This window comes from Rissa tridactyla, chromosome 2 (assembly GCF_028500815.1).
Source record: "Rissa tridactyla isolate bRisTri1 chromosome 2, bRisTri1.patW.cur.20221130, whole genome shotgun sequence".
NCBI classification, from domain to species: domain Eukaryota; kingdom Metazoa; phylum Chordata; class Aves; order Charadriiformes; family Laridae; genus Rissa; species Rissa tridactyla.
In genome coordinates this window covers 77,911,828-77,936,827 of record NC_071467.1, presented here as the reverse complement: position 1 = coordinate 77,936,827, position 25,000 = coordinate 77,911,828, and the positions used below count along the sequence as shown (strand labels likewise).

Sequence of the window (25,000 nt, the reverse complement as noted above, 5' to 3'; positions counted from 1 at the left end):
TTCTGTATAACCACTTACTTTCTGAAGAAGTTTTTCTTGAAGAAATTCTACGGTGTAATCTTTCGGTTAGCTTTGTATTACAGCCCCTGCTCCCATCCTCTGTCCCTACCACCACCTCAACTAATAAACAGGACTTCTTAGCTGAAGGACTCAATTGTTCTTATTCTCCATCCGTTTTCCATAGCTTAACGAGTTACTACACATCAGTTGGCCAAAGAAAGCAAGCGGTGGTTGGACTTTCTTTGCATGGAAAGTTACAAGAGCTGTGCAGACATGTAATAATTAGATCATGAATCCTCTTTTTAGTATGTTTGTATATATATATATGTATATGTATGTGTGTGTACGTATTTATAATACATGCATGTGTATAAGTAGATATTTGTGTGTGTGTATGCATGTATATGTGCACATGATTTATTGGATTGTCCTCATGCTGGTACTATGCTGGGCAAATCAGAATCATAGAACAGTTTGAGCTGGAAGGGACCTTTAAAGGTCATCTATTCCAAACACTCCTGCAATGAGCAGGGGCATCTTCAACGTGATCAGGTTGCTCAGAGCCCCGTCCAACCTGTCTTTGAAAGTTTCCAGGGATGGGGCATCTACCACCTCTCTGGGCAACCTGTTCCAGTGTTTCACCACCCTCATTGTAAAATATTTCTTCCTTATATCTGTTCTAAATCTTTCCTCTTTTAGTTTAAAGACATTACCCCCTGTCCTATTGCAACAAGCCCTGCTAAAAAGTTTGTCCCCATCTTTCCTATAGGCCCCCTTTAAGTACTGAAAGACTGCAATAAGGTCTGCCCAGAGCCTTCTCTTCTCTGGGCTGAACAACCCCAACTCTCCTAAATTCACCAATACTCCATATTGCCTTTTTAAAATAGCATGTGAAAGTGTCAATATTCTAATATTAAAAACTCGTTAGGGGGGGTTCCTTTATTAAATATTAGCTATATAAGATATTGAACAACTTTTATTTAAAAGCGTCTGCATATTCTGAGTTGTAACACAGTGAAAATGCCTCAGAAGTACAAAGTCTTTAAACTGAAGGGGTTTCTTACAGAATTCTGACTTATTACTTTAATTTTCAACTATGTTTTCTTTTCTCTTAGATTTCTTCTCTAGTATCTATCTATTTAATATTGTATCTGCTGCTATGTTTATATCCAATCATTTTGTTTAGGTCACACATTTTTTTGCATTGTCTACGAAGGAGATATTTACAGTTTTTTTAGAAATGCAGGGGCTGCATTGATGGGATACTTACACAGAGGGAGTTTACTGTCACTGCCAAATGTTCTCTTTAGAGTTTTGTGTTCAGAGAGGCAGTCATTCTGTGCCTTGCCATCTTTTGAAAGAAATAATCTTCCTTATTCTTTCCCTTAATGTATCTGAAAGAGAGGACCACCTGCTTAGTTTCTCTCCCCACATCTTGAGGCCTAAATTCTTACAATACTCAAGAAAGATCCTTAGAAGAATCTATAAAACAGATTTATAACCATATGTTCACAGTGTTCTCCTGTGACTTCTGAATACAATCAGCAAAGGAGATTTTAAGGTGTGAAAAGTATGAATATGCAAGCATAATCGGAAAATAGTCATGTCTTGAATAATCAGTCAAATCTCCTCCTTAACAGAGAAAATGGATCGTGTTTACTTTCCATGAGAGTCCAGGTAAAAGTAAAGCTGGGATAGAGACTTTACCATTTCTACTTTTTTTTTTCCATTGTATTTAAATATCACTGAAGCGTTTAGGTTGAAAGGGACTTCTTGAGATCACCTAGTCCAGTCCCCCTGCTCGTTCAGAATCACCTAGTACTGGTTGCCCGGGACCTTGTAAAGTCAAGTTTTCAGTATGTCTGTAAATGGAGACTACACAACGCCTAAGGGCAACCTGTTCTAGTATTTGACCACACTCCCAGTAAAAATGTGGTTTTTTGTGTTGAGATGGAATTTTATATGTTTTAATTTGTGCCCATTGCCTCTTGTCCTGTTGGTGGATACTACTAAGAAGAGCCTGGCTCCCTCTTTTTTATCCCTCCCATCAGGTATTTCTACACATTGATGATTTCTACACATTCTACACATCTTTTCCAGGTTGAACAGTCCCAGCTCTCTCAGCCTCTTCTCATATGAAAGATGCTTGAGGCCCTTAATCATCCTTTGGCCCTACCTTCGATTTGCTTCAGTAAGTCCATATCTTTCTTGGACTGAGGAGCCTAGAACTGGGCCCAGCACTCCAAATGGGATCTCACCAGTGCTGAGTAGAGAGAAGAATTACTTCCCTTGACCTACTGGCAAGGCTCTTCCCAATGCAGCCCAGAAAGCTGTTGGCCGCCTTTGCCACAAGGGCACATTGCTGGCTCACAGTCAGCTTGCTGTCCACCAGGACCCCAGCATTCTTCTCTTCAGAGCTGCTTTCTAGATGGTTGGCCTCAAACTACTCTTGCGTGGTGTTGTTCTTGCCCAGATACAAGAGTTTGATTGTTGAACTCCATGAGGTTCCTCTCTGCCTAGTCAAAGTGTGACACAACCCTCTGGTGTATCAGCCACTCTTCCCAGTTTTGTATGATCACCAAACTTGTCCAGATCATTGATGACAGCGTTAAACAGGATTGGACCCAGTACTGACCCCTGGCATACATCACTAGTGATTTTGCTGCAGCTGGATTTTGCATGACTGATAACAACCTTTTGGACCCAGGTGTTCAGCCAATTTTCAATCCATCGCGCTGTCCACTTATCTAGCCCATACTTCGTTGACTTGTCTATTAGGAAATTATGGGAGACAGTGTCAAAATCCTTTCTAAAGTTGAGACAAGTAACGTCCACTGTTCTCCCCTCATCCATGAACCTAGTCAACTCATTGTAGAAGGTTATAAGGTTGTTCAAGGAACAAATAGTACTGTATTTCCAGATTGTAAACTGATCTTGTTATTTTTAATGTCATTAGTGTCATAATGTTATTTTTTTAATGTGCATTTTCTGTCTGAAGAGAAAATTCTAAAGGCCCTTCTATGAGCACTGTACGAATTACTGTAAAACTGTGAAAAGACTGCTCCTTGTAATTAATTTTTTAATGCTGTGGAAAGAAGAAAACACAGGGGAACACTTGCTGCAGACCAAACTCCACACTGAAAAGATTCTTTAGAATATTTTTCTGTTTCAGAGCTAAAGTGCCTCAGAGCTTTCCCTTAGAAGATTCCCCTCCCCACTGCCGAATTTAAATCACAAGAAATCTAATATCATAATGCCAAATAAGGTCACACATTTTCCTTAGAACTGAAAAAGCTACACCTGTACTGCAAAAATGTCTTCAGAACATCCTCATATTGGTATGATGTGGTGAACACTGCAGTATTTTATGAAGAAAATGACTGGCAATCTGGTCTGGTTAACACTTTTGATCATTGTTTGCTTTTCTGTTTATTTAATAACAAAAAAAACCCCTTAATTTGAAATGCTGTTATTAAAAAAACACTATTATATTGGTCTCTCAGCTCACTGTGTGCATAAGCTGGGCATTTCCATGACCAAAGTGATACAAAATTGCAAAAAAAGGAGCTCTTAGAGAGCTGGAAAGTGGACCTCTACTCATCATTCCCATACTGTTTCTCTGTAGTTGCTTCTTTTTGGATTTGAATGTATGTCATGTTTCTTGATATGCTGCTTTTAATATCTGTGTAATAGAATATGGCTCACCAGGGGAGAAATAGTTACCCTCTATAATCACTGGAAGGTTTTACCCATTTTTAGTCATTTTTATATTGCTGTTCTGCTGTTTCCTTGTTAACTTCAACAGTTTCTTTTTACAAGTATTTCTGTGTCGCTGCATCATCATTCCAATATTGCTAGTTGTTCTTGTGTTGAATAAAAATATGCAAAGTCTCATCTACTTTGGGATGAAAGGGCAGAACTTAAATGTTATTACTAATGGCATAAGCACAGGTAGAAATAGGGCGTAATTGTTTCAGTACTGGACACCACGAATGAGGGGCTCCTCCATTCTGGTTATCCAGAGTACTGGTGTTTTTCAGTCCAGGACTCCTGTTGGGCAGGCTCTTCACAATGTTCCTTGTAGCTGTTTCCAGTACGTGATTCAGTACATCTTCTGCTTCTTTAGCTACATTTGATAATCCCACAGTGTCTGTGCTTGTGGGTAGGGCATAAAACGATTTCTTAAGAATAAAAGTTTGTGCTTCAGTTTAAGCTGCAAGCAATCCCCCGCATTTCTCCACTGTTGATGATACCATTCATCGGGGCTTATATTAGCAATACTGAAGCTCTAGCATAGGCAGGCAGCCACATCCTCTACTGTTTTAAGTACCATTCACAGGACCTTCTCTTATCACAACTACTTAAATAAGTGCCTGTAAACAAAGCAGCAGCTGGCGGTCCATCCATCATAGAGTTTCCAGTGATGCTAGCACTGGGGAAGGTGAACTGCTTTGGCAACAGTAGGAAACCCCAGTAGCGTTGCTGGAGATGCTTAGAAATAATGCTACAGCCCAGGAGTGAGTTTGGTGTTGTGCTGAGTACAGTTGAGGGAGTCTTTTTCCATGCAGAGCCAAGCCTGAAAGTGACAAAGATACTCAAATTAACTGCAGATTATTAGAACTTCACCCAGGTGTGTTGGTTGTATTGTGTCAACCAACATTCTGTGTGTTCCCCTTTCACTGGTAAATAGTGGACTTCAGTCTCCATTGCTGTTTAATCTAATGCTTTTTCTCAGTACTAAACTCACTTAGAAAAGATGTTTTCCAGTTGCCGGATGGTTATTTTAACTAGGAAGTATTCTATCGTGTATGTTGCCAAAAGGCTGATTTCCATAGCTTACATGTGGTTTAGTACACCTCAACTCAGTGGAAAATAAACTGGTTTTTGAAGTGGCAAAAAGTGGCTCTCCCCGAAAGGGCAGTCTCACTAGACTTTGTGGAATTATTGCTGTACACTGTCTAAAGTCTGACTATGGTTAGGATAAGTACAGAGCATTGCTTTCTAGGACACTCATGAGATCTCTGGGCACAGCAAGCGCTAGTGGAGGCAGGCTGGGTAGAAAAGTGAGCAGAGCCCTGCAGCAGGACCAGGGGAGCTGGCGCCATGAGTGGTCACAGGCAGCTCAGTCCTGTGTTCTGCGCCTCCTTCTTCCTCTAAAACAAAGTCAATAATACCTATGTAATGTATTTGGAAATTTTCTGGTGACAATGCCTGTGCAAGAGAAAGGTAATTTTTATCATCCTCAGGTGGAATAAATTCACTTTAGTTCAGTCAGTGCAGCTGTAAAGCTTTAACTAAAGAGTTGGATCCAAGTCTTCACTCTAGGTCTGTGCAAGTGATTATGAAATTTCTATTATGGAAGAGATTCTAGAGATGAAATTAGGGTTTGTATTGTGAGACTAAAGAACAAGATACTCCTGGTCATATTACTGTGAGAAGTCTAGGAGGAAATCTGAAGAGGAAAAGGTTGTTTTGGGATGAGATACTGTTTTAATTCAGTTTTTGTTTTGTTTTGTTTTGTTTTTTCAATCTTTATTTTATTAGGATTGTCAGGGGATTTCTTGCGTTCTGGACGATATTCTGCGCATACCATCAATGGTGCCTGGTCACCCTGGTCTCCATGGTCTCAGTGCAGTCGTGACTGCAGTAGAGGTATACGAAATCGCAAACGGGTCTGCAGCAATCCTGAGCCCAAGTATGGGGGACTTCCTTGCCTCGGCCCATCTCTAGAGTACCAGGAATGCAACATTTTGCCTTGTCCAGGTAAGAGTCAAGTGAAATGAGAGAAGTATGTGAAAATAAAATAACTCATCCTCAAGGCTATATTTTGCAATAGTTGTTTTTTGTGGGTTTGGGGTTTGTTTTATGTTTTGAATAAAACACACATCAAATTTACCTTTATAATGTAAGTGGATTTGGATAAGATACCCAAATGATGTCAGTCAGTTTATTGTCAACAATATTAATAGCTATGTCTTTTTTCCCTTGTGTGACTTTGACTGTAAAAATACAATTTCAATAAGTAAAGTTATAAGAGAAAAATGGCATAAGAAATCTGTCAGGACATGAGAAATCTGGCCCATTCTTTATTTAAACTGAAAAGATCAGTTTCATCACAGTGGTTGCTGGCATTAAATCTGTGCTAGCTTTTGAGCATAGAGAGCCTCCAGCATATAAGGTTCAGGACCGATCACCAAACTAGATGGTATCTCAAGTAGGCCATAAAGATTGTTCTTGGAATCTTGAGCGTCTCCTTCATTGAAAGTTGTTTTATGATTCTATAAAAAGGATTACAAGTAGAATATATGTTTTCAAGAAAGTACTTTGCTTTATAAATCATTGTTGTATCTTAGACATTTGGGGAAAAAACAAATCTTGGTTTCAGTCACCTCTCACCCGTCATAAAACAGACATCCAAATTCAGAGGCTTTTGAGCTTTGCAGAGGCTTTGTGGGAAAAGACAAGGGAAGGATATAGGAGAACACATGAAGAAATGAAAGTGCAATTGGAATAGGAGGAAAGAATTCAAAATACAAAATGACAGAGAGGAAGAAGGATAATGACTGAGAGACTCAGTTCTTTCCAGTATCAATAAGTAAATTTAGAAATAAGCTTTCATACATCTTTAATTGTATTAATTATGTATAACAGTGCTGCATATTTTATTATTGAAGACCTGGAGCTTTTGGCATTTATTCAGGTGTGGGCTTGAAGGGTTACTATGGCAATATACATATTACATATGTATAGGACACAATATACATATGTACTATAGTAATACATACATGTGTATGTGTCTTTATTTATGTCCATATATATATATATACATATGGTTACAAGTTAAAAATGTGTTCCCTAAATCACGGACATGTTTTTTTTTCGTATGAGTATTTTGTCAAATCTTATCATTGCAGTGTTTTCCCTAAGCTTTGTAAGCCCTTTGACAGCCACTGTCCATTCTCTGCATCAGAATCTAAGCAGTAGATCTGTGCAGAAGACAGGGCTTCCCTTTCAGGACACAGTTTCTTGAAAAAAATACTTCCACCTTGAATTGAACCTAAATGATATATTTTGGCAGATATCCCCCAAACCTAGCAGCCCTGTGAGCGTTATGGCTGCTCACTGAAAGTGAACTTACCTGCAGTTTTATGGATAATGGGAACAGTAGGATTGTTTGGCAACTTGAATGCCTCAGGCAGCCCCCTGAGGCATTCAAGCCTCCAGCTCTCCTGCTGGTGGGTCAGATCTGTTGGGAATCCCTGCTTAGGTCTAGGTGAAACCCATTGAGCCATCAAGGGTCTCAGAGAGGCACTTGGGCACAAGCCAGCACTTTCTGGTGAAATTTTCTTGCCGCATCCAAGGAAATAGCTTTAGATGCTCATTGTGTAGCTTCTCTATCAGGCAGTGTAAGCATTTGAGGAGATGAAGGGAAGAGATTACATGTTTCTTTCTGAGTTTAGAGGCATGATCAGTGAAGGGTGGTCATGTTTTCAACACCAGACAGTGTGAGAGAGAGGTGAAAGGGAATCAGCAGAGAGCCAACAGTTGGCAGAGTATTATAAAATTGTGGCCCATTTCTTCACATTTGCACGGCCCCAGTGCGTGATCTAATTCATTGGTTCCTGAACTGCAGTCATAATGCCTTGCTTTTCTCGAATAACAAAATTATGAACAATTCTGTTTCATGTGGCTACACTGTTCATCTGTGAAAAAATTTGAAGGTTGACAGTAATGCATTAGGTCAAAGATTTAGGAGACCATTGTACCAACATGTGCAAGCCTCCCAAAGGACACCTGCAGTTGGTGAAGCAAGCTAGAACGTAGCTCCAAATGAGGAGATGTCATTAGTTCTTTCTTCCCTTGCAAAGGGAATCCCTCCATGAGACACTGACTTCAACTTTGAAGCAGCTGAGTGGTGTGGTAGCTCACAAGCTTTAAGATACCTGATTGTATTACCATCCTGTAGTAACTGAATTACATTCATTAATTAGTCCCAGGTTATCTATAAAAAGGGGATAGATTTGTTGTTCATTCCTTGCTATTGTTTCTTAAATTAAGTGCTCTCTTGAATTTTGTTGGATTTTTTTCAAAGATAAAATAAGTTAAAAGTTTTCAGAAGTGGTATTTTTAATTAGCTCTGCAGCTAGTACACTGTTACATTTTTTTGAAAGAAATTGATACAACCAGTAAAGCACCTAGTTATCCAGACCTAGGTTTGATGTAGGGGCCCTTGTTGTTTATGAGTTAGCCAATACCCAAACCTAAAATACATTAAGTTGTAAGGCAGAAGTTAAAATTGTGCTTTATGTAAAAATTATTCCCTCTGCTGCTGCCTCTGAATTTGAAAATATTTTTAAAGATCAGTTGGGATAAAGTATGGCAGGCCTTTCTGAAGCAAGAAGGGGTGTCCTAATATATCTGATAACTTTCTTCAGAGACAAGTTTCATTTTTCTTTTTAGTGGAAAGTAGATTTGAATAAAGATGTGGAGCTTGAATGAAGTATTTAGATGTATGATAGCCTGCGAGGAATCACAAAGTTCCTCAGCTACAAGACTACTGTTTGACAGTAATTAAGAAGAAATGTAAGGGGCTAAGTCAGATCCCAGATAAATCTGAAGGGAAAACATTGCGAGCGGTAGATGTAATTGATTATTTTATTTTCTTTGAGACATGGGAGAGTAAAAAATGATTGCAGAACAAGGCTTATCCATAAATTAGACCTGATTATGAATTTGTAGAAAGGGAATCATTTTTTATTTGGAAGCATACTGACAAAATTGAATTCTCTCTGTTTTTAATGAAAGTTGCAGAAAGTTAAATTGGTGGCTCAACATGAACATCTCTTAGGTTGACATTCATGAGACCATGTCGAGTAAGGGGAGACATAAACAATACGTGGGTGAAGAACCTTTGGCCCAGGCCCACAGGTACAAACCTGGCAGACCCCACAGCAGGGAGGGTAAAAGCCAGTAAAAGAAACCATGGTTGGATCGCTTTTCAGCCTTCTTGTTAACCACTGTGCTAGGGACCAGATTTCATTTCCTAGGTGCTTATATTTAGGACAGCTATATAAAGTTGTTCTTACCCTAGCTATCCGAGTGAGTTTCTAAAATGTCCCTGCTAGGATCTGATCACACAGCCCTTGCAGGCGTTTATGAGAAAGGTTGGAGCGGGTGCAGATCTCATCGCGGTATTGACTATACCCTCCTCACATGGACTAGGCTGTAGATAGAGTTTCAGGGACTGAGTAGGAGTAAACACGTCAGGCCCTTCTTGCCACTCTGAGCATCGAGGAGAAAAGCAGGGACTCTGCACAGTTCATTCTTGCCCCTGTAAGTAAGTGAGGTGCAGGCAGAAAGGCTAAGGAATGTGAGGAGATTCTGTTCTGGCCTCAACCTGAAAGTAATGGCCATAGTACTAGAAATAAATATGCAACCAAGAAGAATTTGATGCTTTCTAAGATTTATCTGAGCTCCCTCAGGGTAAGGAAGCTTCACCTGCTCCCTGCTGGTAACAGAACCATTTGGTTACAGTCCAGTCCAGTCATTAGCCTTTCAGAAGTATTCTGGTTTAGTAGGAAAGGGTGAGGTGGCAGCCACAAAGAAGCCTTCCTGCTAGGGCAGGCTCAGGTTCTGCTTTGCCCCCTGTTCTGCTTATTGCAGACCGGATCAAACCCTTATGATATAAACTGCTGAAAAAGATGAGTGATGGAGAAATATACTGAGCAGTGCTCAAGTCACGCTGAAAGTCAATAGGACTTTAGGCTTCTAAAATGATTAATCTGGGCTCAGTATCATCCTGGAAGATACTGAGTGCTCTGAAGGACTGACAGTGAAAAAGCTCATGGAGCCATCAACGAGAGTACAAGGCTTTCTTGTCTCGTTAAGTGTCTTACAGCACCATTTTAAATGTACTTATTAATATATTAATAGCCAGTAATGTACGATTAAATGTGCTACTGGATCCCAGAACTTTATATTGAAGCCATCTAGAACCTACCTTCAGCAGCTACTATTAAATCTTTCTTGAGCCTGCAGGGAAGAGAGAAGCAGTGAAATTTTTCCCACAGCTTGTAGCAAAGTAAATGGTCCACTGACACACGGATTGATAGCAGTCACTGGGCAGATTGCATTTCGTTCATAGTATCTGAAGGCTGAATGTATAATAGTAAATTGAACAGTGCCAGAAAATTGCCAGAAATTGTACCCAGGCCTCGGAATGCGATTTCTCTGTATTGTACAAGTTTTAGAATGATCCCTCGTACAATTTTGCCTTTAACTAACTAGCACTCTCCCAAATAATCTGCAGAAATAGTTTGGGAGTCAGTGTAAGGTAAGACCTGTTCCCAGTACTCCGTTTCAATGGGGCCAAACTGCTTTGAGGGGCAGGGGAATTTTCACTGTTGTCTTGCACTAGCAAATTGTGCTTTGGCCCTGTGCCTCAGCTCCTTTTTTTATGGCCCAGAGATGTGGTGAATAGAGTTGAGCTGGCAAGCACTGAACAGCCTCGATAACTATGGAAAGGATCTGTGAATACTCGCTGACGTTTCTATTTTCTTTGAGTTACAAATACGTGGTCAATATGAAAAGAAAGGAATCTATAATAATCAGGAATATTAGGGTTTTGTTATCCTTGGGGGCTTGTGGGATATTTACATTATGAAGAGAAACAGACGATGAAGAGAAGCGCTGTTTCAACAGTAAGTTCTGCAAATTTACAAAATTCACAGGAATTTACTAATTAAAGATTTGTTTGCCTGAAAATAATAACAACCAAACGTAAGGAATTCTGTCCTAGTTCACAATATTACATGTCTTCAGTAATTACTCTAGAAAAAGTCAACTTTTTCTTCATTTTTGTTTTGCTTTGTTTCCAATTGCCTTGTCTTTTATTCTTTTGCACATAGGGACACTTGGCCGATGTGCCTTAATTAGGGGTTTAAAGCACAGCTACGTGAACACCATTGAGTAGCATGAGCTACAGGAGTTCCTGTTCCCTGTTCTCAGAGCATAGTGGTGGATCAGAGGGAAAGGACAGTTGCCTTCTCTTAGAATTGAAATTCTTATACTTCATGACAATATTTTGGGATTTTACCAGTTTCAAATTTTTGTTATAGTAGTTTTAGTTTGGTTTAGTTGGGACATTTTGTCTGAGAAGAACTGAATAAATTCATATATCACACAGTGTGTTAATAACAATAAAGAGTTCCAGATACACAAAACTCCCTGAAAGACTGTTTAAGTTATTTATGTGTGCCCTAAAGCTGGTTATTTCTTGTTTTGGTTCGTTTTTTTTCTTCTATTTTTTTTTCCCCTTGCAGTCATACTTGGCCACAAGGAAACAGGAATATATGTAAAAGAATGGACAAAATTTATCCTGCAGTAACTTCATAAATCAGGGGAAAAAATTTACCCTGATCCAAGAAAGCTTGTCTCTGAGGCTGCTGAAGCCCATCTCTCCACACACATTGATCTCTCCAGGCTGCTTCTGTAGCCAGTGAGGAGGGGGCTGAACTGTCCTTTGGAAGCAACTGCTGCTTTTCTAACTTAAGGGTCTGGGTTACAGACTTAAACTGTGGTTGATCCTTAGATTTTGTTGTTGTACTTTCTGTAGAAGAATTTGTTTGCCTTCCGTGCTTCTGCACTGCACTATGTTGACTGTTTTCATCCAGCATTTCTTTTATGAGTAAAAGGTACCTGTAGCATCACAGAAACAAGACTTTGCCTTTGCAAACTATGATGTAAAAATCGCTCTTTCCCACACTCAAACATGCAACAACATCCCACAGCATTAGGAAAAAGCAGTGGGCTAAGTGATGTGGAATGGGATGATCCCCAGGTGTCTGGAAGGGAGCAGTACTCTCTTGGGTCTGTAGGCTGCGGAACACCCAGTGCCCCTGGATTTAACTGTTACTCAGTGACTGGGAAGCACGCCGTCTGCATTTCAGTGTGTGGGAAGAGATACTGCCCCTCCATTTGCACTCCTTCATGCGTATGAGGAGGCCAGAAAAGACTGGCCTCTCAACATTTTTTATTCTCTTTCGCTACACTTTCAAAAAGATGAGCAGGAAAAGTTATAAACCTAAAGGCATACACCAAAAAAACCTCCAAATATTTTTTTTTTAGTTGTTTAAATTTGAAATGAGACCAGGCAGTATATGAAAGAGCCTGCAATCCTATCTGTGTTCTCATGAAAGCAGGTGAGGACAGTGTGTCTGCCCACGCTTCCTTCCACTTCCTTGTAAAACCCAAAGTGTATAGCAGGGTATCCAGTTTACTTAATTGTGTCTTGGAAATTCTCCAGTAGCGTTGATGTTTTATCATGTCCCCAGGAGATCCCATTTCTGTACACTGTTTCTCCCTAGTACATCCTCTTCCCTATGGTTTTTTTTTTTCATTATAATGAAGAAATATTTATTAACCACAGCAACAGCCAGTAGGCAAAAAGTTGTTCGCTTTACTGCAAAGGAAAGAGCATTGTTTGAGAGCCCCCTGCTAGCTGAAGGGTGCCTTCTTCCAAAAGGGACCAACCTCAGTAATTGTCAGAAAACGTAAAGACTCTTGCTATCTTTCATTGTGGAAGTGCTCTAACGACTTTCTTTTGTCCAACAGCTCTACAGAACTGTTATGTAAAGAGGCTGTAGTAACTGGAACGTTCCTTGCAGCTGTGTATTTTTCCTCCTATAAGAAGCAGAAACAACATTAAGGGCTCCATGACAAAAGGAAAAGAGGAAAAAAAAGCCCAGATGGTGCTGTGTTGCTAAGCAACTTTAAAGGAAGATGAAAGAAACCACAGAGCTCTATTTAGGTCTTGTAAAAACTCAAGCAGTAAATACCCACTCCTTTGATCTTATTTAACCGTGATGATGCTTTATCATCCTGTGTTGCTGAGAAGGAAAAGTTCTGGGGACCAATAAAAGAGGTAGTTATGATAGTCCTTGAAAGGCCTAGAGGTTTAGGATGGCAGCCTGTCACTAAGTAGTTGCTAAGAAAAACAGTTATAATTACACTGTCCAGCTCAACCATGATCAAATGTAACATTGTCTGTTATATTATGTCTGTCCTTTCCCATCTTCACCAGACCCACTTCTCCCTTTACTTCCACAGTTGTATAACACAGCCATGATCACTGCCGTTGTGGAACACGGTGACATTCTTGGATGTCACATCGGTCTCTGTGTTCTCGGCCACCTATAGATAGATGGCAGATGGCAGTTTCAAATGCATTCACATTTGTAATTCTCACTCCGGTCCATTGAAAAATAAGTAGAAAGTGTTGGGGGGTCACTGTCTCCATTACAGTGAACAAGCCACAGGTAATGTTTGCAGGCAATTTGTTTTCTGTCTAGGCAATCTCAGGCTGTCATTCTCTTTCATGGAGGTCTGTACACTGCAGCAGGAATGCCTCTGATTGTTCACTTCAGCAAGTCAAGGATGATTTTAAATTAAAAAAAAAAAAGAAAAAAGGGAGTATCTGGAAAGGTAAAGCCTTACTATCACATGAAATTAATAGTTTAGGTAGCAGCTTCTGCTTCTATTTGACATAACTTAAAAAAAAAAAAAGAGGCAAGTTCTGAATAAAGATACCATGTCTTGAAATTGTTATAAAATCGCACAGTATATTTCACCTGCACTGAAGACAAATAACCTGTGGCTTTCATAGATATGAGCTTGCATAATACTACATTAACAGAGTTATCTCAGGCAAAGAGACATATTTGTTTTCCAGTGACTATATGAATAAGAGAACAAGTCAAGCACTCTACAGAGATGAGTACTTATTTATGATAGGTAGTATAAAACTCTCTCATACATCTGTATAGCTAGATGATTTGGCTGATAAATATATCCTGGAAAAAAATGTAGCGATCATTGAATTCCTTAATAATGGTAATAATTTATTTAAATGACATACTTGGGATATAGTACCAGATTCCACGACTCCTGTCTGTCCAATCAGGCTATTCAGAGGCCAGATAGATTACCTACAAAAGTTTTTTACAGCTATTGTTCTTAGCAAGGAAGGGCCAACTCCATGCTTTCTGGATTTATAGGATAATGTTGCAAAAAAATACAGAGAATGAAATGTTGTATATTCAACAACTTCACTTACAGGATTAGTTAATAGCCTTGGGTATGCACTAGTGAATTACCTGTTTGATTAGCAGTTGTGAACCTGAGGGTATGCTGTATCTGAAATTACATTCAAAAATGCATGTATAAGTTTTAATATCAAAATAACCATATTCTCCTAGCTCATTTTCTAACTGTTGCAACCTTTGCATAGAAATCATTCTACTCCACTGACCAAGTGCGTTTGTGATACACAGTGCTACCAAATCAAAATATTTTTTTAAAGTTCTACATCTTCATCTAAGAGAGAATGTAAATGCAAATACTGCAGAGATATTTTCATTGTAAGTTAATTTTTTTTCAGATTTGTAACCTCCTTTTTTTTGGTAAAAGATAATTGGGGAATGGCATTTCAATAAACCAGTGGAAACTGGTTTACTTCTTGAAAGGCTGTTTGATTAATTGAACAGAAAGGATCAAAAGGAGTCATTTTGAAATGCTGGATGAATGTTTTGGAGACTTCGGTGACAATCAATTGTTTCAACAAACCATGAAGTAAAGTCTTGCAAGGAATGTCTTAAATGAATGCACAGTAAAAATTGTGTACAGAAGATGTGTCCTTACCTCGTAGTTTTAAAAGCAGGCAATAATGAGTTTCTGTCTTGTGTGGTAAAATGCCCACTGCTGCTGTGAGTGATGGGAGAAAAAAAGGCAAAACTTCTGCTCAGTTTAGGGTCCTGTCATAAACCAAAACTTTACTGGCACATGGCCTTTATTATACTTAGAGTCTCATCTATTAGTGTTGGTTGAATTGCACACGATTTCTTTTAATCAGCTGCAGACATGGTAAATTGTTTCCTTACTTAAGTATTAAGAAAGCAAGTGATAACACTTTAAATAGAGATTTGAAAATAAATTTATTTTTTGTGGGATATGAACATTTTGAAAGTTTAGTTTTTTGTTGGGTTTTTTTTTTCAAAAAAAAAAAAAAAACTGAAAGAGAAATGAACGAAATACTGAGATTCTTCGCAGAGGGAATGCTGTCCCTGGGAGAAGTACATCTGACTTTGTCATGTGGCTGCAGATAGGAAGCCTTTGGCAGATGGGCTGCAATATGGCCATAAATGCCAGAAATACATCCTGAGGCTGCAAAGGAGCCAGTCCAGTGCAGGCAATGAGGCGAACTTTTATTAGAAGCCCGTCTAGTGGCCATGTGTCGAAAGCCGTGTGAGAAACGGAGCTCCCGTCAAAACCAGCCTACGTTTCAGAGGAACCTTGTGAAAGTTTGAAGAACAGTATGACATGTTTGAATCAGTAAATGCTAATGGGGAAAAAAACCTGAAATTATTCTTCAACAACCTGTGTTTGAAACTTTAAGTGGCAGCTCCTTTTTGTCATTCATCTGTTGCTTTTTTGAACTACCACCATTGTTCTGCTGCTGGCATCTATGCTAGAGCTACATTAAGATTGTAACATTATATTGGCCCACCAAACCCTACAACTGTGTTAGATCAATTGAAATGGGTTGTAGGGTTAAGGCAATCTCACCTAGGTTGTGAAACAAAATCTCAATTCCTCAGTCTCTGTTGGTATTATTGGGCTAAGTTTTAATTTATGAGTAAAAATTGACTTTGAGCTTGTAACATGTCTACTAAACAAGCTTTGGTGAGAAAAGAGTTTTAACCCTAAAGCTATTATGGTACCCACTGAAAATGTCTTATATAGATGAGTAACTTTGTTAGACTTCCTCGCATACCAGGGGCTTTTAAAATATGAAACTTAAATTGCATTGTGGTAAGATTGAATTTGTGGGCCTTTGTTCAGTGGCACCTAAAAATGTCCAATAATTTCAGGAGGCCATGAATTAGATCCACAGAATATGAGAAAGATGGGTTGGATTATGCCGTGTCACACATTAACTTGGAACAATATGATATTTTGTGTCTTTTCAGTGGATGGAGGCTGGTCTTGTTGGTCATCTTGGTCAAAGTGCTCAGCAACTTGTGGAGGAGGGCATTACATGAGAACCCGCTCCTGCACAAACCCAGCACCAGCATATGGAGGAGATATCTGCCTTGGGCTGCACACTGAAGAAGCACTTTGCAACACACAGCCGTGTCCAGGTATGACAAATTTATTATTTAGGAGCAAATAATTTCTCTCCCTTATTAAGTGCACAATCGGCTCTTACATGCCACAATCACAGTAAATCAAGTAATAGCAGGATATAGCCTACAAGACACCGCCTCCTACCTCCCCCTTAAAAATTAAAATTAATGTTACTAGGGTCTGGGTCTGGATAAACTAAAATTGTATAATATTTCAAGTGGATCATGAAAACTGCCTGGGAGACTTTTAATAACAATATCACAAAGAAGTGCATTTGTTATAACACTAAACATTCACAGCAAGCAAATTGCTGAGGTTAATATTCAACAACATGTGTTATCACAAGGTTCTTCAAGTAGATAATGTTTGCCCTGTTTTCATATAAAACACAGAGCTAACCTTGATTCTCTTTGTAAAATACCCTCGGATGTTAAGGAGCAGGGACTTCATCTTTTTAAGTGACTGTGGATTACTTAGGAAATAGAATGCGTCATCACTTCTGCGAGTCGTATGGTATTATGGATCATGACTTTTGCTGTAACTTTGACTCTGCCTTTTGACCTATATTAAAGGAAACTAATTTTTTTTCGTGAACTTTAAGTGAGAAGTACAAAGTAAAACCACACAAAACTAGACAAAATCATTAGTGAAAAGCCAGTGGGAAAATTTGGTTTCATTTTTTGCTGATTAATGGATTACAGGCAACAGCAACAGGAAATAAGCAACTCTGATGCCACATTGTATTGCTTGCTTCACTGAGAGCTCCTAGACTTCAAGTTTTCTGCTCATATAATGAGGCTGTGCATGTGAAGGCACAGTTTGAATTTATGGATTCTATTACCTGTTCTGAACTACAATTTAAGTTAATTTCCTTTTCCAGGCACTGCATGTCTTGCAGCAGAATAAAAGTACCTACTTTGTCAAAATTAAAGCAGATGCAGCACTTTGTATTGTGTTTAAAAAACCCCCAAACATAGAAATAAGTAGATGATTTGATTTTTCAAGACAAATAGTGTATATTTGTATGTAGACGTTACATAGCTGCCTTGGGATCCTTGAGGCATCTTTAAAAGGTCAGAACTGGCGCATTCATTGTGCTAGTATTGTAGCTATTTCTCTTGTTGCACATTTATTTTCTACCATCATTTTTCTAGAAATGACAGTTTGCAAACGTTTATAAATAATTTCTTCATTTTATTTTGACCTGATTGTTGCCCAAATTTTTGAGTAGGTGGAGGGTGGAGGAGGAGGAGTTCGGTTTCATTTTGGTTCGAGAAAGTGAAAACCTTTATAAAGCAATAAAATTTCAGAGGGTGAAGTGTTTTTCTCACATTCTGTGATGTTTTATTAATATTTCAATCTCACTGAAAATTTGCCATAGCTTTTTGAAACAACACATCATCAGCTAGCTGTGAGAATAGCCCTTGCCCCATGTTTATGATGCAGATTGCAGACTTTTTTTTACTGCTCTTATTTCGCATTGGTATGGGACAAAAATAACGGCAGTGCTACACACGTCAAGTTTGGGCAGACTCCTGCATCCCTGCAGAGCCATTTGCTTGTGATGAGGATCCTGGGGCCAGTGGTTCCTGCTTGTGCTGATCTGGAAGTACCATTGGTGACATTTGCTGCTTGAGTGACATGTTTAATATAGGAAGGGAAGAGTAGTGACACCGGTAATCTTAAGTACAACCAACCAACACAGAAATGCATATGCAAAAATGGAAATTATTTATAATGTTTCTTAAGTTGTGAAAGGAGTACAGATTTCTTGGCATTTGAAATAGTACTACTTTTTTTTTGGCCAAACAAAACTAGCAGAAAACTAAAATTTCTGGAATCCTGATACTAAGGATTTTTTGAGGATATGGAGGGTTACTGAAACTATGCAAGGATGCACTTAAAACAGTGAGAAAACCAACAGAAGAAAGAAAAATGTTTAACTGAGCTCTGTCTTATACTGTACATGCCAAACTTGGAAGAATCCTATGAAGGCAAGACTTGTGTGTTCCTTGTAAGAAAGCTGAGCTCAGTAAACTCACAGCACCTCATGGGAATGAGATCAATTCGCTTCATTTAAGGAAAGTATTCTGAGATCACACAGGCATGAAATAAAAATGTCTTAATCAAAACTCCATAGGCAGAGGAAGAAATATAGAGAAACAACAGAAGCCGATAATGAACTGAACGGGGAAGAGAAGATGAGAATATTTGATGAGATCTCTTCTATCTACAGCAAACACATGGACCCAAAATAACAAAAGCTAAAAAAAAAAAAAAGTCTGCAAGATACTGTTATTTTTGTGGTTAAATAAATATCCTGTTTCAGACCTGGAATGCATACTCTTATAGCTCTCATTGCTACTTGTTAGGTATATAAATAAAAGACTGTCATTGTCCACCCTAACGACCTAGACTGGAACTAACTCCATGACAATCACTCTTCCAGTCACCACTGCAGAATCCCCCTGGCTTCTCACTTACACAAACACAGGCCATGGCAGAAGCCAAAGCCATAATACGTCTGAGACAAATTTACCATCACGCTCTAAATTTCAGAGAGATTTGCCCAAGCCAAACTGCCTTCGTTTTATCGTAATGGAAGAGCTGTCCTCTACTAGTTGGTGGTAGCTGGGGATGGGACCTTCTGTCATAATTGAGAAATACAGGTTATTTCTCTCTCACTGGGTTGTACTTCAAGCATTTAATTGCAGCACCTGCGTGTGTGTCCTTCTCTGCCTGTTGCAGACAGCTGGTCGGAGTGGTCCGAGTGGTCCGACTGCGACTCGTCGGGCCTCCAGTTCCGCGTTCGTCAGTGCGTCATTTTGTTTCCCGTGGGCAGCCAGTGCACGGGCAACACCACGGAGAGCCGAGCCTGTGCTTTGGATTCCAACTTTATACCAGGTGAGATCAGCCTGCTCGTCGCAGGATTAGTGAAATCTCTCAGTGTTTCAGGAGCGAGGTGTAGCATCGTCCCACACCGCGCTGTGCAGAGCCGAGAACTGGAACAGAGCTTGCCTTCTGGCAGCCAAAGCGTGCTGGTCTACTGTGTAGAGAAGATGTTGCCAGATCTGGTGTCTTCATGAAAATCTGCCTCATGGCACCGAGTGCTGTGGAGCTGTCCTCGCTGTCACCACCTGGGACTTTGGTTAGTCACCGTCACAGCATGCTGCAGGTCCCTCCCGTCCTAGTTGGTAGCCGAGTGCAGGGATGGCTGTAGACAGCTAGGAGAAATAGTTTCCTTTTTACTTTCATTTAAGTGGTTTTGAGACTTTGGGGGTATTAGAGAAACATTCCTCTAGGTTTTGTGATTTGCATATACAAAAGTGGGTGCTAATGTACTTAATCTGGAAATCATTTTACAGAGTCCCTTAAATTAGTAACTGCTTAGATAGGTAAATACTACTAACTCAGGTCCTTATCTCCCCCGTGACCGCTAAGTATCTGATGGATAGTCACATCATGTATTATTCTATAGCATTTGTCAAAACTCATGACTGTACTCTTTTTTTCTTCTTTTTTTTTTTTTAAATCATAGCAGTCATTTAAATCCACACATCAGTATGGGTGGCCACATTGCATTACTGTTAACAGTCATCTTTCCACCTGTGTGCATTAAAAAAAGCTAGCAGTCTATTCACAGAGAAATTTACATTTTAATGTACCATTTGAAATGTAATTATGTTTACTCAATGAAGCAACCTTTTTTTTCTGTGACTATGCGGTAAAATATAGTACTATATAACAAAGAAATCAACACATTTAAATACTGTTTTTATGGATGGCGCATAATGCTTAGACTCCCAAGTACTATTTTTCCCTCCAAAACCAGTGTAAAAAATGACAGTGTGAAAGCAAAACCTCCTACATTGTATTTTTCCCTTTTTCGCAGGCTTTTGAAGAAGTGCCATTAATATTCACATTCTGTGAACCCCCTGCTTAATCCCATATAAGCTCTACATCTTGTTTTGGAAAGTAGGCTTTTGCAGAATCTGAAATGAGCCACCTCTTCTCTCGCCCTTCTGGTTCGTTTGCCACTCCTCCTCGAATTACCCATATCACAGCAGATAAGGTCGTGCCCGTTACACTCACCGTAGGGAAATGAGCTCGCCTTCTTGGGGTTGCTTAGCTCGCTTTCACTCCTCCAGGTCCTCTGACTCAGAGCTTTCTCCCGCTCTCCCTCCCTCTCAACCTCTCTTTTCTTTTCTAATTCACCTCCCACCTTTCCTCAGCTAGCGTTGCTGGCTTGTCCACCCTCATGTTGTCTTCTCCTCCTCCTGCTTACCTTAGCTCTGTTCCTCTACGGAACTCAGTATATAGAGTGATTCCAGCAGAGTGCAAAAACGACTCCTCGTCATTGCTGCTGCTGTGTTTCCAGAGTTAGTCCTTGTCAACATTAACTTGCAGAGTTTTATGGTTTTCTGGCACATTTTTTTTCTGCTTTTTGTTTGGATTGTGAATTAATAGTCTCAGCCAGCCAAAGTATGCTCTCAGCCTTTAACTCTGTGAGAGTGCTGTTCCGCCAGGTCTGATACTTTCTCATTTTGAAAATAGTTAGTATTGATTTAGCATGTGAAGAAAGGTAAAAAATTGTGATCCCTTTAGCAGTAGCTGCATGTGGATCATCTTTTGGCGGTGGAGAGCCTACTTTGTTAATTCCTTACACAGAAGCTATTGCATACCGGTGGTCATCATTGCTGCCCTTCTCTGATCTGTTTTTAGTTCTGCATCCTTAGATGGAAAAACCAGAGCTGCACACAGCGTTCGTGGTGTGGACAACGCATGGATTTGTGAAATGTCATAATGCTGATATCCTGTCCTATTCACTAGTGCCTTCTTGGTAGTACCTAGCATTTGTTTTGCCTTTTTGATTGCTTCTGAACACTAAGCTGGTATTTTCATGGAACAATTTGTCATAACCCCAGTCTCACTCAAGAGTAGTAACGGTCAGTTCACAGCCCATCATTTTATGTGTGGAACTAGGATTGCTTTCCTCTGTGTGTATCATAGAATCATAGAATCATAGAATCATAGGGTTGGAAGGGACCTCTGGAGATCATCTAGTCCAACCCCCCTGCCAGAGCAGGGTCACCTAGAGCAGGTTACACAGGAACACGTCCAGGTGGGTTTTGAATGTCTCCAGAGTTGGAGACTCCACCACCTCTCTGGGCAGCCTGTTCCAGTGCTCTGCCACCCTCAGGGTAAAGAAGTTCCTCCTCATGTTTAGGTGGAACTTCCTATGTTCAAGTTTGTGCCCATTGCCTCTTGTCCTGTCCCCGGGCACCACTGAAAAGAGCCTGGCCCCATCCTCCTGACACCCACCCTTTAAGTATTTATAAGTGTTGATAAGGTCACCCCTCAGACGTCTTTTTTCCAGACTGAAGAGACCCAAATCCCTCAGCCTTTCCTCATAAGAGAGGTGTTCCAGTCCCCTAATCATCTTTGTAGCTCTCTGCTGCACCCTTTCCAGCAGTTCCCTGTCCCTCTTGAACCGGGGAGCCCAGAACTGGACACAGTACTCCAGGTGCGGCCTCACCAAGACAGAGTAGAGGGGGAGGATGACCTCCCTTGACCTGCTGGCCACACTCTTCTTGATGCACCCCAGGATGCCATTGGCCTTCTTGGCGACAAGGGCACATTGCTGACTCATGGTCATCCTGTTGTCCACCAGGACTCCCAGGTCTCTTTCCACAGAGCTGCTCTCCAGCAGGTCAGCCCCCAACCTGTACTGGTGCATGGGGTTGTTCCTCCCCAGGTGCAGCACCCTACACTTGCCCTTGTTGAACTTCATAAGGTTTCTCTCTGCCCAGATCTCCAACCTGTCCAGGTCTCTCTGTATGGTGGCACAGCCTTCCGGTGTGTCAGCCACCCCACCCAGCTTGGTGTCATCAGCAAACTTGCTGAGGGTGCACTCTATCCCCTCATCCAGGTCATTGATGAATATATTGAAGAGGACTGGACCCAGTACTGACCCCTGGGGAACACCACTCGTCACTGGTCTCCAACTAGACTCTGTGCCCCTAATCACAACCCTCTGAGCTCTATCTTTCAACCAGTTTTCTATCCACCCCACTGTCCATTCATCTAACCCACACTTCCTAAGCTTCCCTATGAGGATGCTGTGGGAGACCGTGTCAAACGCCTTGCTTAAGTCAAGGTAGACCACATCTACCGCCCTCCCCTCATCTATCCATCTAGTCATGCCATCGTAGAAGGCTATCAGATTAGTCAGACATGATTTCCCCTTGGTGAATCCATACTGAGTACTTCTGATAGCTTTCCTTTCCTCCACGTGCCTTGAGATGACACCCAGAACGAGCTGTTCCATCATCTTTCCAGGGATGGAGGTGAGGCTGACCGGCCTGTAGTTCCCCGGCTCTTCCTTTTTGCCTTTCTTGAAGACTGGAGTGACATTGGCTTTCCTCCAGTCCCCAGGCACCTCGCCTGTTCTCCAGGACTTTTCAAAGATGATGGAGAGCGGCCCAGCAATGACTTCTGCCAGCTCCCTCAGCACTCTCGGGTGCATCCCATCAGGGCCCATGGACTTGTGAATATCTAGATGATCTAATTGGTCCCTCACTCGCTCCTCCTCAACCCAAGGGAAGTCTTCTTCTTTCCCTGTTACTTTATTCAATGCCTGGGACTCCTGAGGGCCGGGCCGAGCAGAAAGGACCGAAGCAAAGAAGGCATTCAGTAACTCCGCCTTCTCCACATCCTCCGTCACCATGACTCCTGCCTCATTCAGCAGTGGGCCTACAACTTCTCTGGTCTTCCTTTTGCTTCCAATATACTTGTAGAAGCTCTTTTTGTTGTGCTTGATGTCCCTAGTCAGGTCTAATTCCAAGGCGGCCTTGGCTTTCCTTGTTTCATCCCTGCACGCTCTGGTGGCATTCTTGTAATCCTCCCAAGGGGTCAGTCCCTTCTTCCACTTATTATAAACTTCCTTCTTCCACTTGAGCTTTTTCTGAAGCTCCCTGCTCAACCATGCAGGTCTACTGCGTCCCTTGGCCGATTTCTTTCTCTTAGGGATGCACCGATCCTGAGCTTGGAGGAAGTGGTCTTTGAATATCAACCAGCTTTCTTGAGCCCCTTTGCCTTCCAGAGCCCTAGCCCACGGGATCTCTCCAAGCAGTTTCTTGAAGAGGTCAAAGTTAGCCCTCCTGAAATCCAAGGTTGTAATTTTATTTCTTGTTGATGTTTTGTGGATAGTACCCATGATCCTGAACTCAATCATTTCATGATCACTACAACCTAGGGTGCCCCCAACCTTAATGTCCTCCACCAATCCCTCTGTGTTTGTCAGTACCAGGTCTAGAAGTGCTCCTCTCCTTGTTGGCTCCTGTACCACCTGTGTCAAAAAGTTGTCATCAATGCACTGGAGGAGCCTCCTGGACTGTGCATGCCTGGCTGTGTGGTCTTCCCAGCAGATATCGGGGTGATTGAAGTCCCCCATGAGAACCAGGGCCTGCGATTGCGAGGCTACCTTCAGTTGTCTGAAGAAAGCCTCATCAGTTTCCCCATCCTGATCAGGTGGCCTGTAATAAACACCCACAACAGTGTCCCTCATATTTGCCTGTCCCTTAATCCTCACCCATAAGCTCTCGACCCAGTCTTCATCCGCCCTTAGAGAGAGCTCAATGCATTCCAAATGCTCTCTCACATAGAGTGCAATTCCACCACCACGCCTTGCTGGTCTGTCTTTCCTGAAAAGGACATAGCCATCCATGACAGCATTCCAGTCATGCGAGTTGTCCCACCACGTCTCAGTAATTGCAATGAGATCATGGCCCCGCAACCGCACACAGACCTCCAGCTCTTCCTGCTTCCCCCCCATGCTGCGTGCATTGGTGTATAAGCATTTCAGAGAGGGAGTTGTGTGTGTAGTTTTGACCCTTGAGATGTGGTGTGCCTTCTGGCTTTCAGAAATACTGGCACACTGGCCCACGAGCGCTGAGCAACTACACCCTGGCACCTCACCAGCAAGCCCAGTACCATCCCCACCCCCCTTCAAATCTAGTTTAAAGCCCTCTCAATGAGCCCCGCTTTCCACTGATCTGCATTCTCTTTCAGTTGGTATTTTATTGCCTAGTTTTGTAGGGCCTTTTTTCACAGCATGCCCTTGTCCATGCTACCTTAACTTTGTATCATCAACGAACTTCAGAACCACATTTGCCTCCTGCTTTTCTAGCTCTGCTGAAAAGCCTAGGTCTCTCCACTGTAAGAACTAGGCACATAGTATTACCCTGTTTTCTGTCTTTTTCCTCATCTCCCATATCTACTTTGTTGCTTGAAAAAACTTTGACAAGGAACTTAAAAGCTGTTTTGAAATCCAGGTAGGCTCTGTCAGTTACCTCACCAATATCCACCCTTTCAGAGAGGTTCAAGAGATTTGTTAGACAGCACTTCCCTCCACAGAAGCCATGGGCCTGAAGTAAAGAGTGGGAAAAGGTGATTGCCAATAGACTTGTTCTCAATATTTATTCAGAATGCTTCCGAAGTCAAAATGGTAAGGATACAGGCTGGAATGACATTTTATTAGTTTACAGTTGAGACTCATGAAATTGGCAGTCATCTTTTTTGAAGACTTGTAAATTCCCACTTTTCACATTAGTGCTAGATGTGACTTCTAGAAGTAATGAGCCCATTTGAACACAAGATAATTAAACTCTCATTAATTTTACTATTCAGAAAATCACCGCTTTCTCAACATGCTTAAACTCCACGAAGAATGTTTTCATGCACACTTCATCTTTTTAATTCCAGAGATGGTTTGAGGCAAGAATTAAAAATATGTTGCTGCTTTTGCTTGGGAAACTAA

The 25,000-nt window shown here is 41.0% G+C and overlaps 1 protein-coding gene across 10 annotated transcripts in view; it reads left to right on the top strand.

Annotated features, from left to right (window-relative positions):
- SEMA5A (semaphorin 5A) overlaps nt 1-25,000 on the top strand; it is a 417,613-nt gene that overhangs the window by 381,590 nt on the left and 11,023 nt on the right. For all 10 annotated transcript variants that reach the window (XM_054193340.1, XM_054193343.1, XM_054193348.1 and 7 more), the window contains 3 exons: nt 5,545-5,763; nt 16,026-16,196; nt 18,931-19,086. In XM_054193340.1, coding sequence (XP_054049315.1) covers nt 5,545-5,763; nt 16,026-16,196; nt 18,931-19,086 — 546 coding nt within the window. The remainder of the gene's footprint in view (nt 1-5,544; nt 5,764-16,025; nt 16,197-18,930; nt 19,087-25,000) is intronic.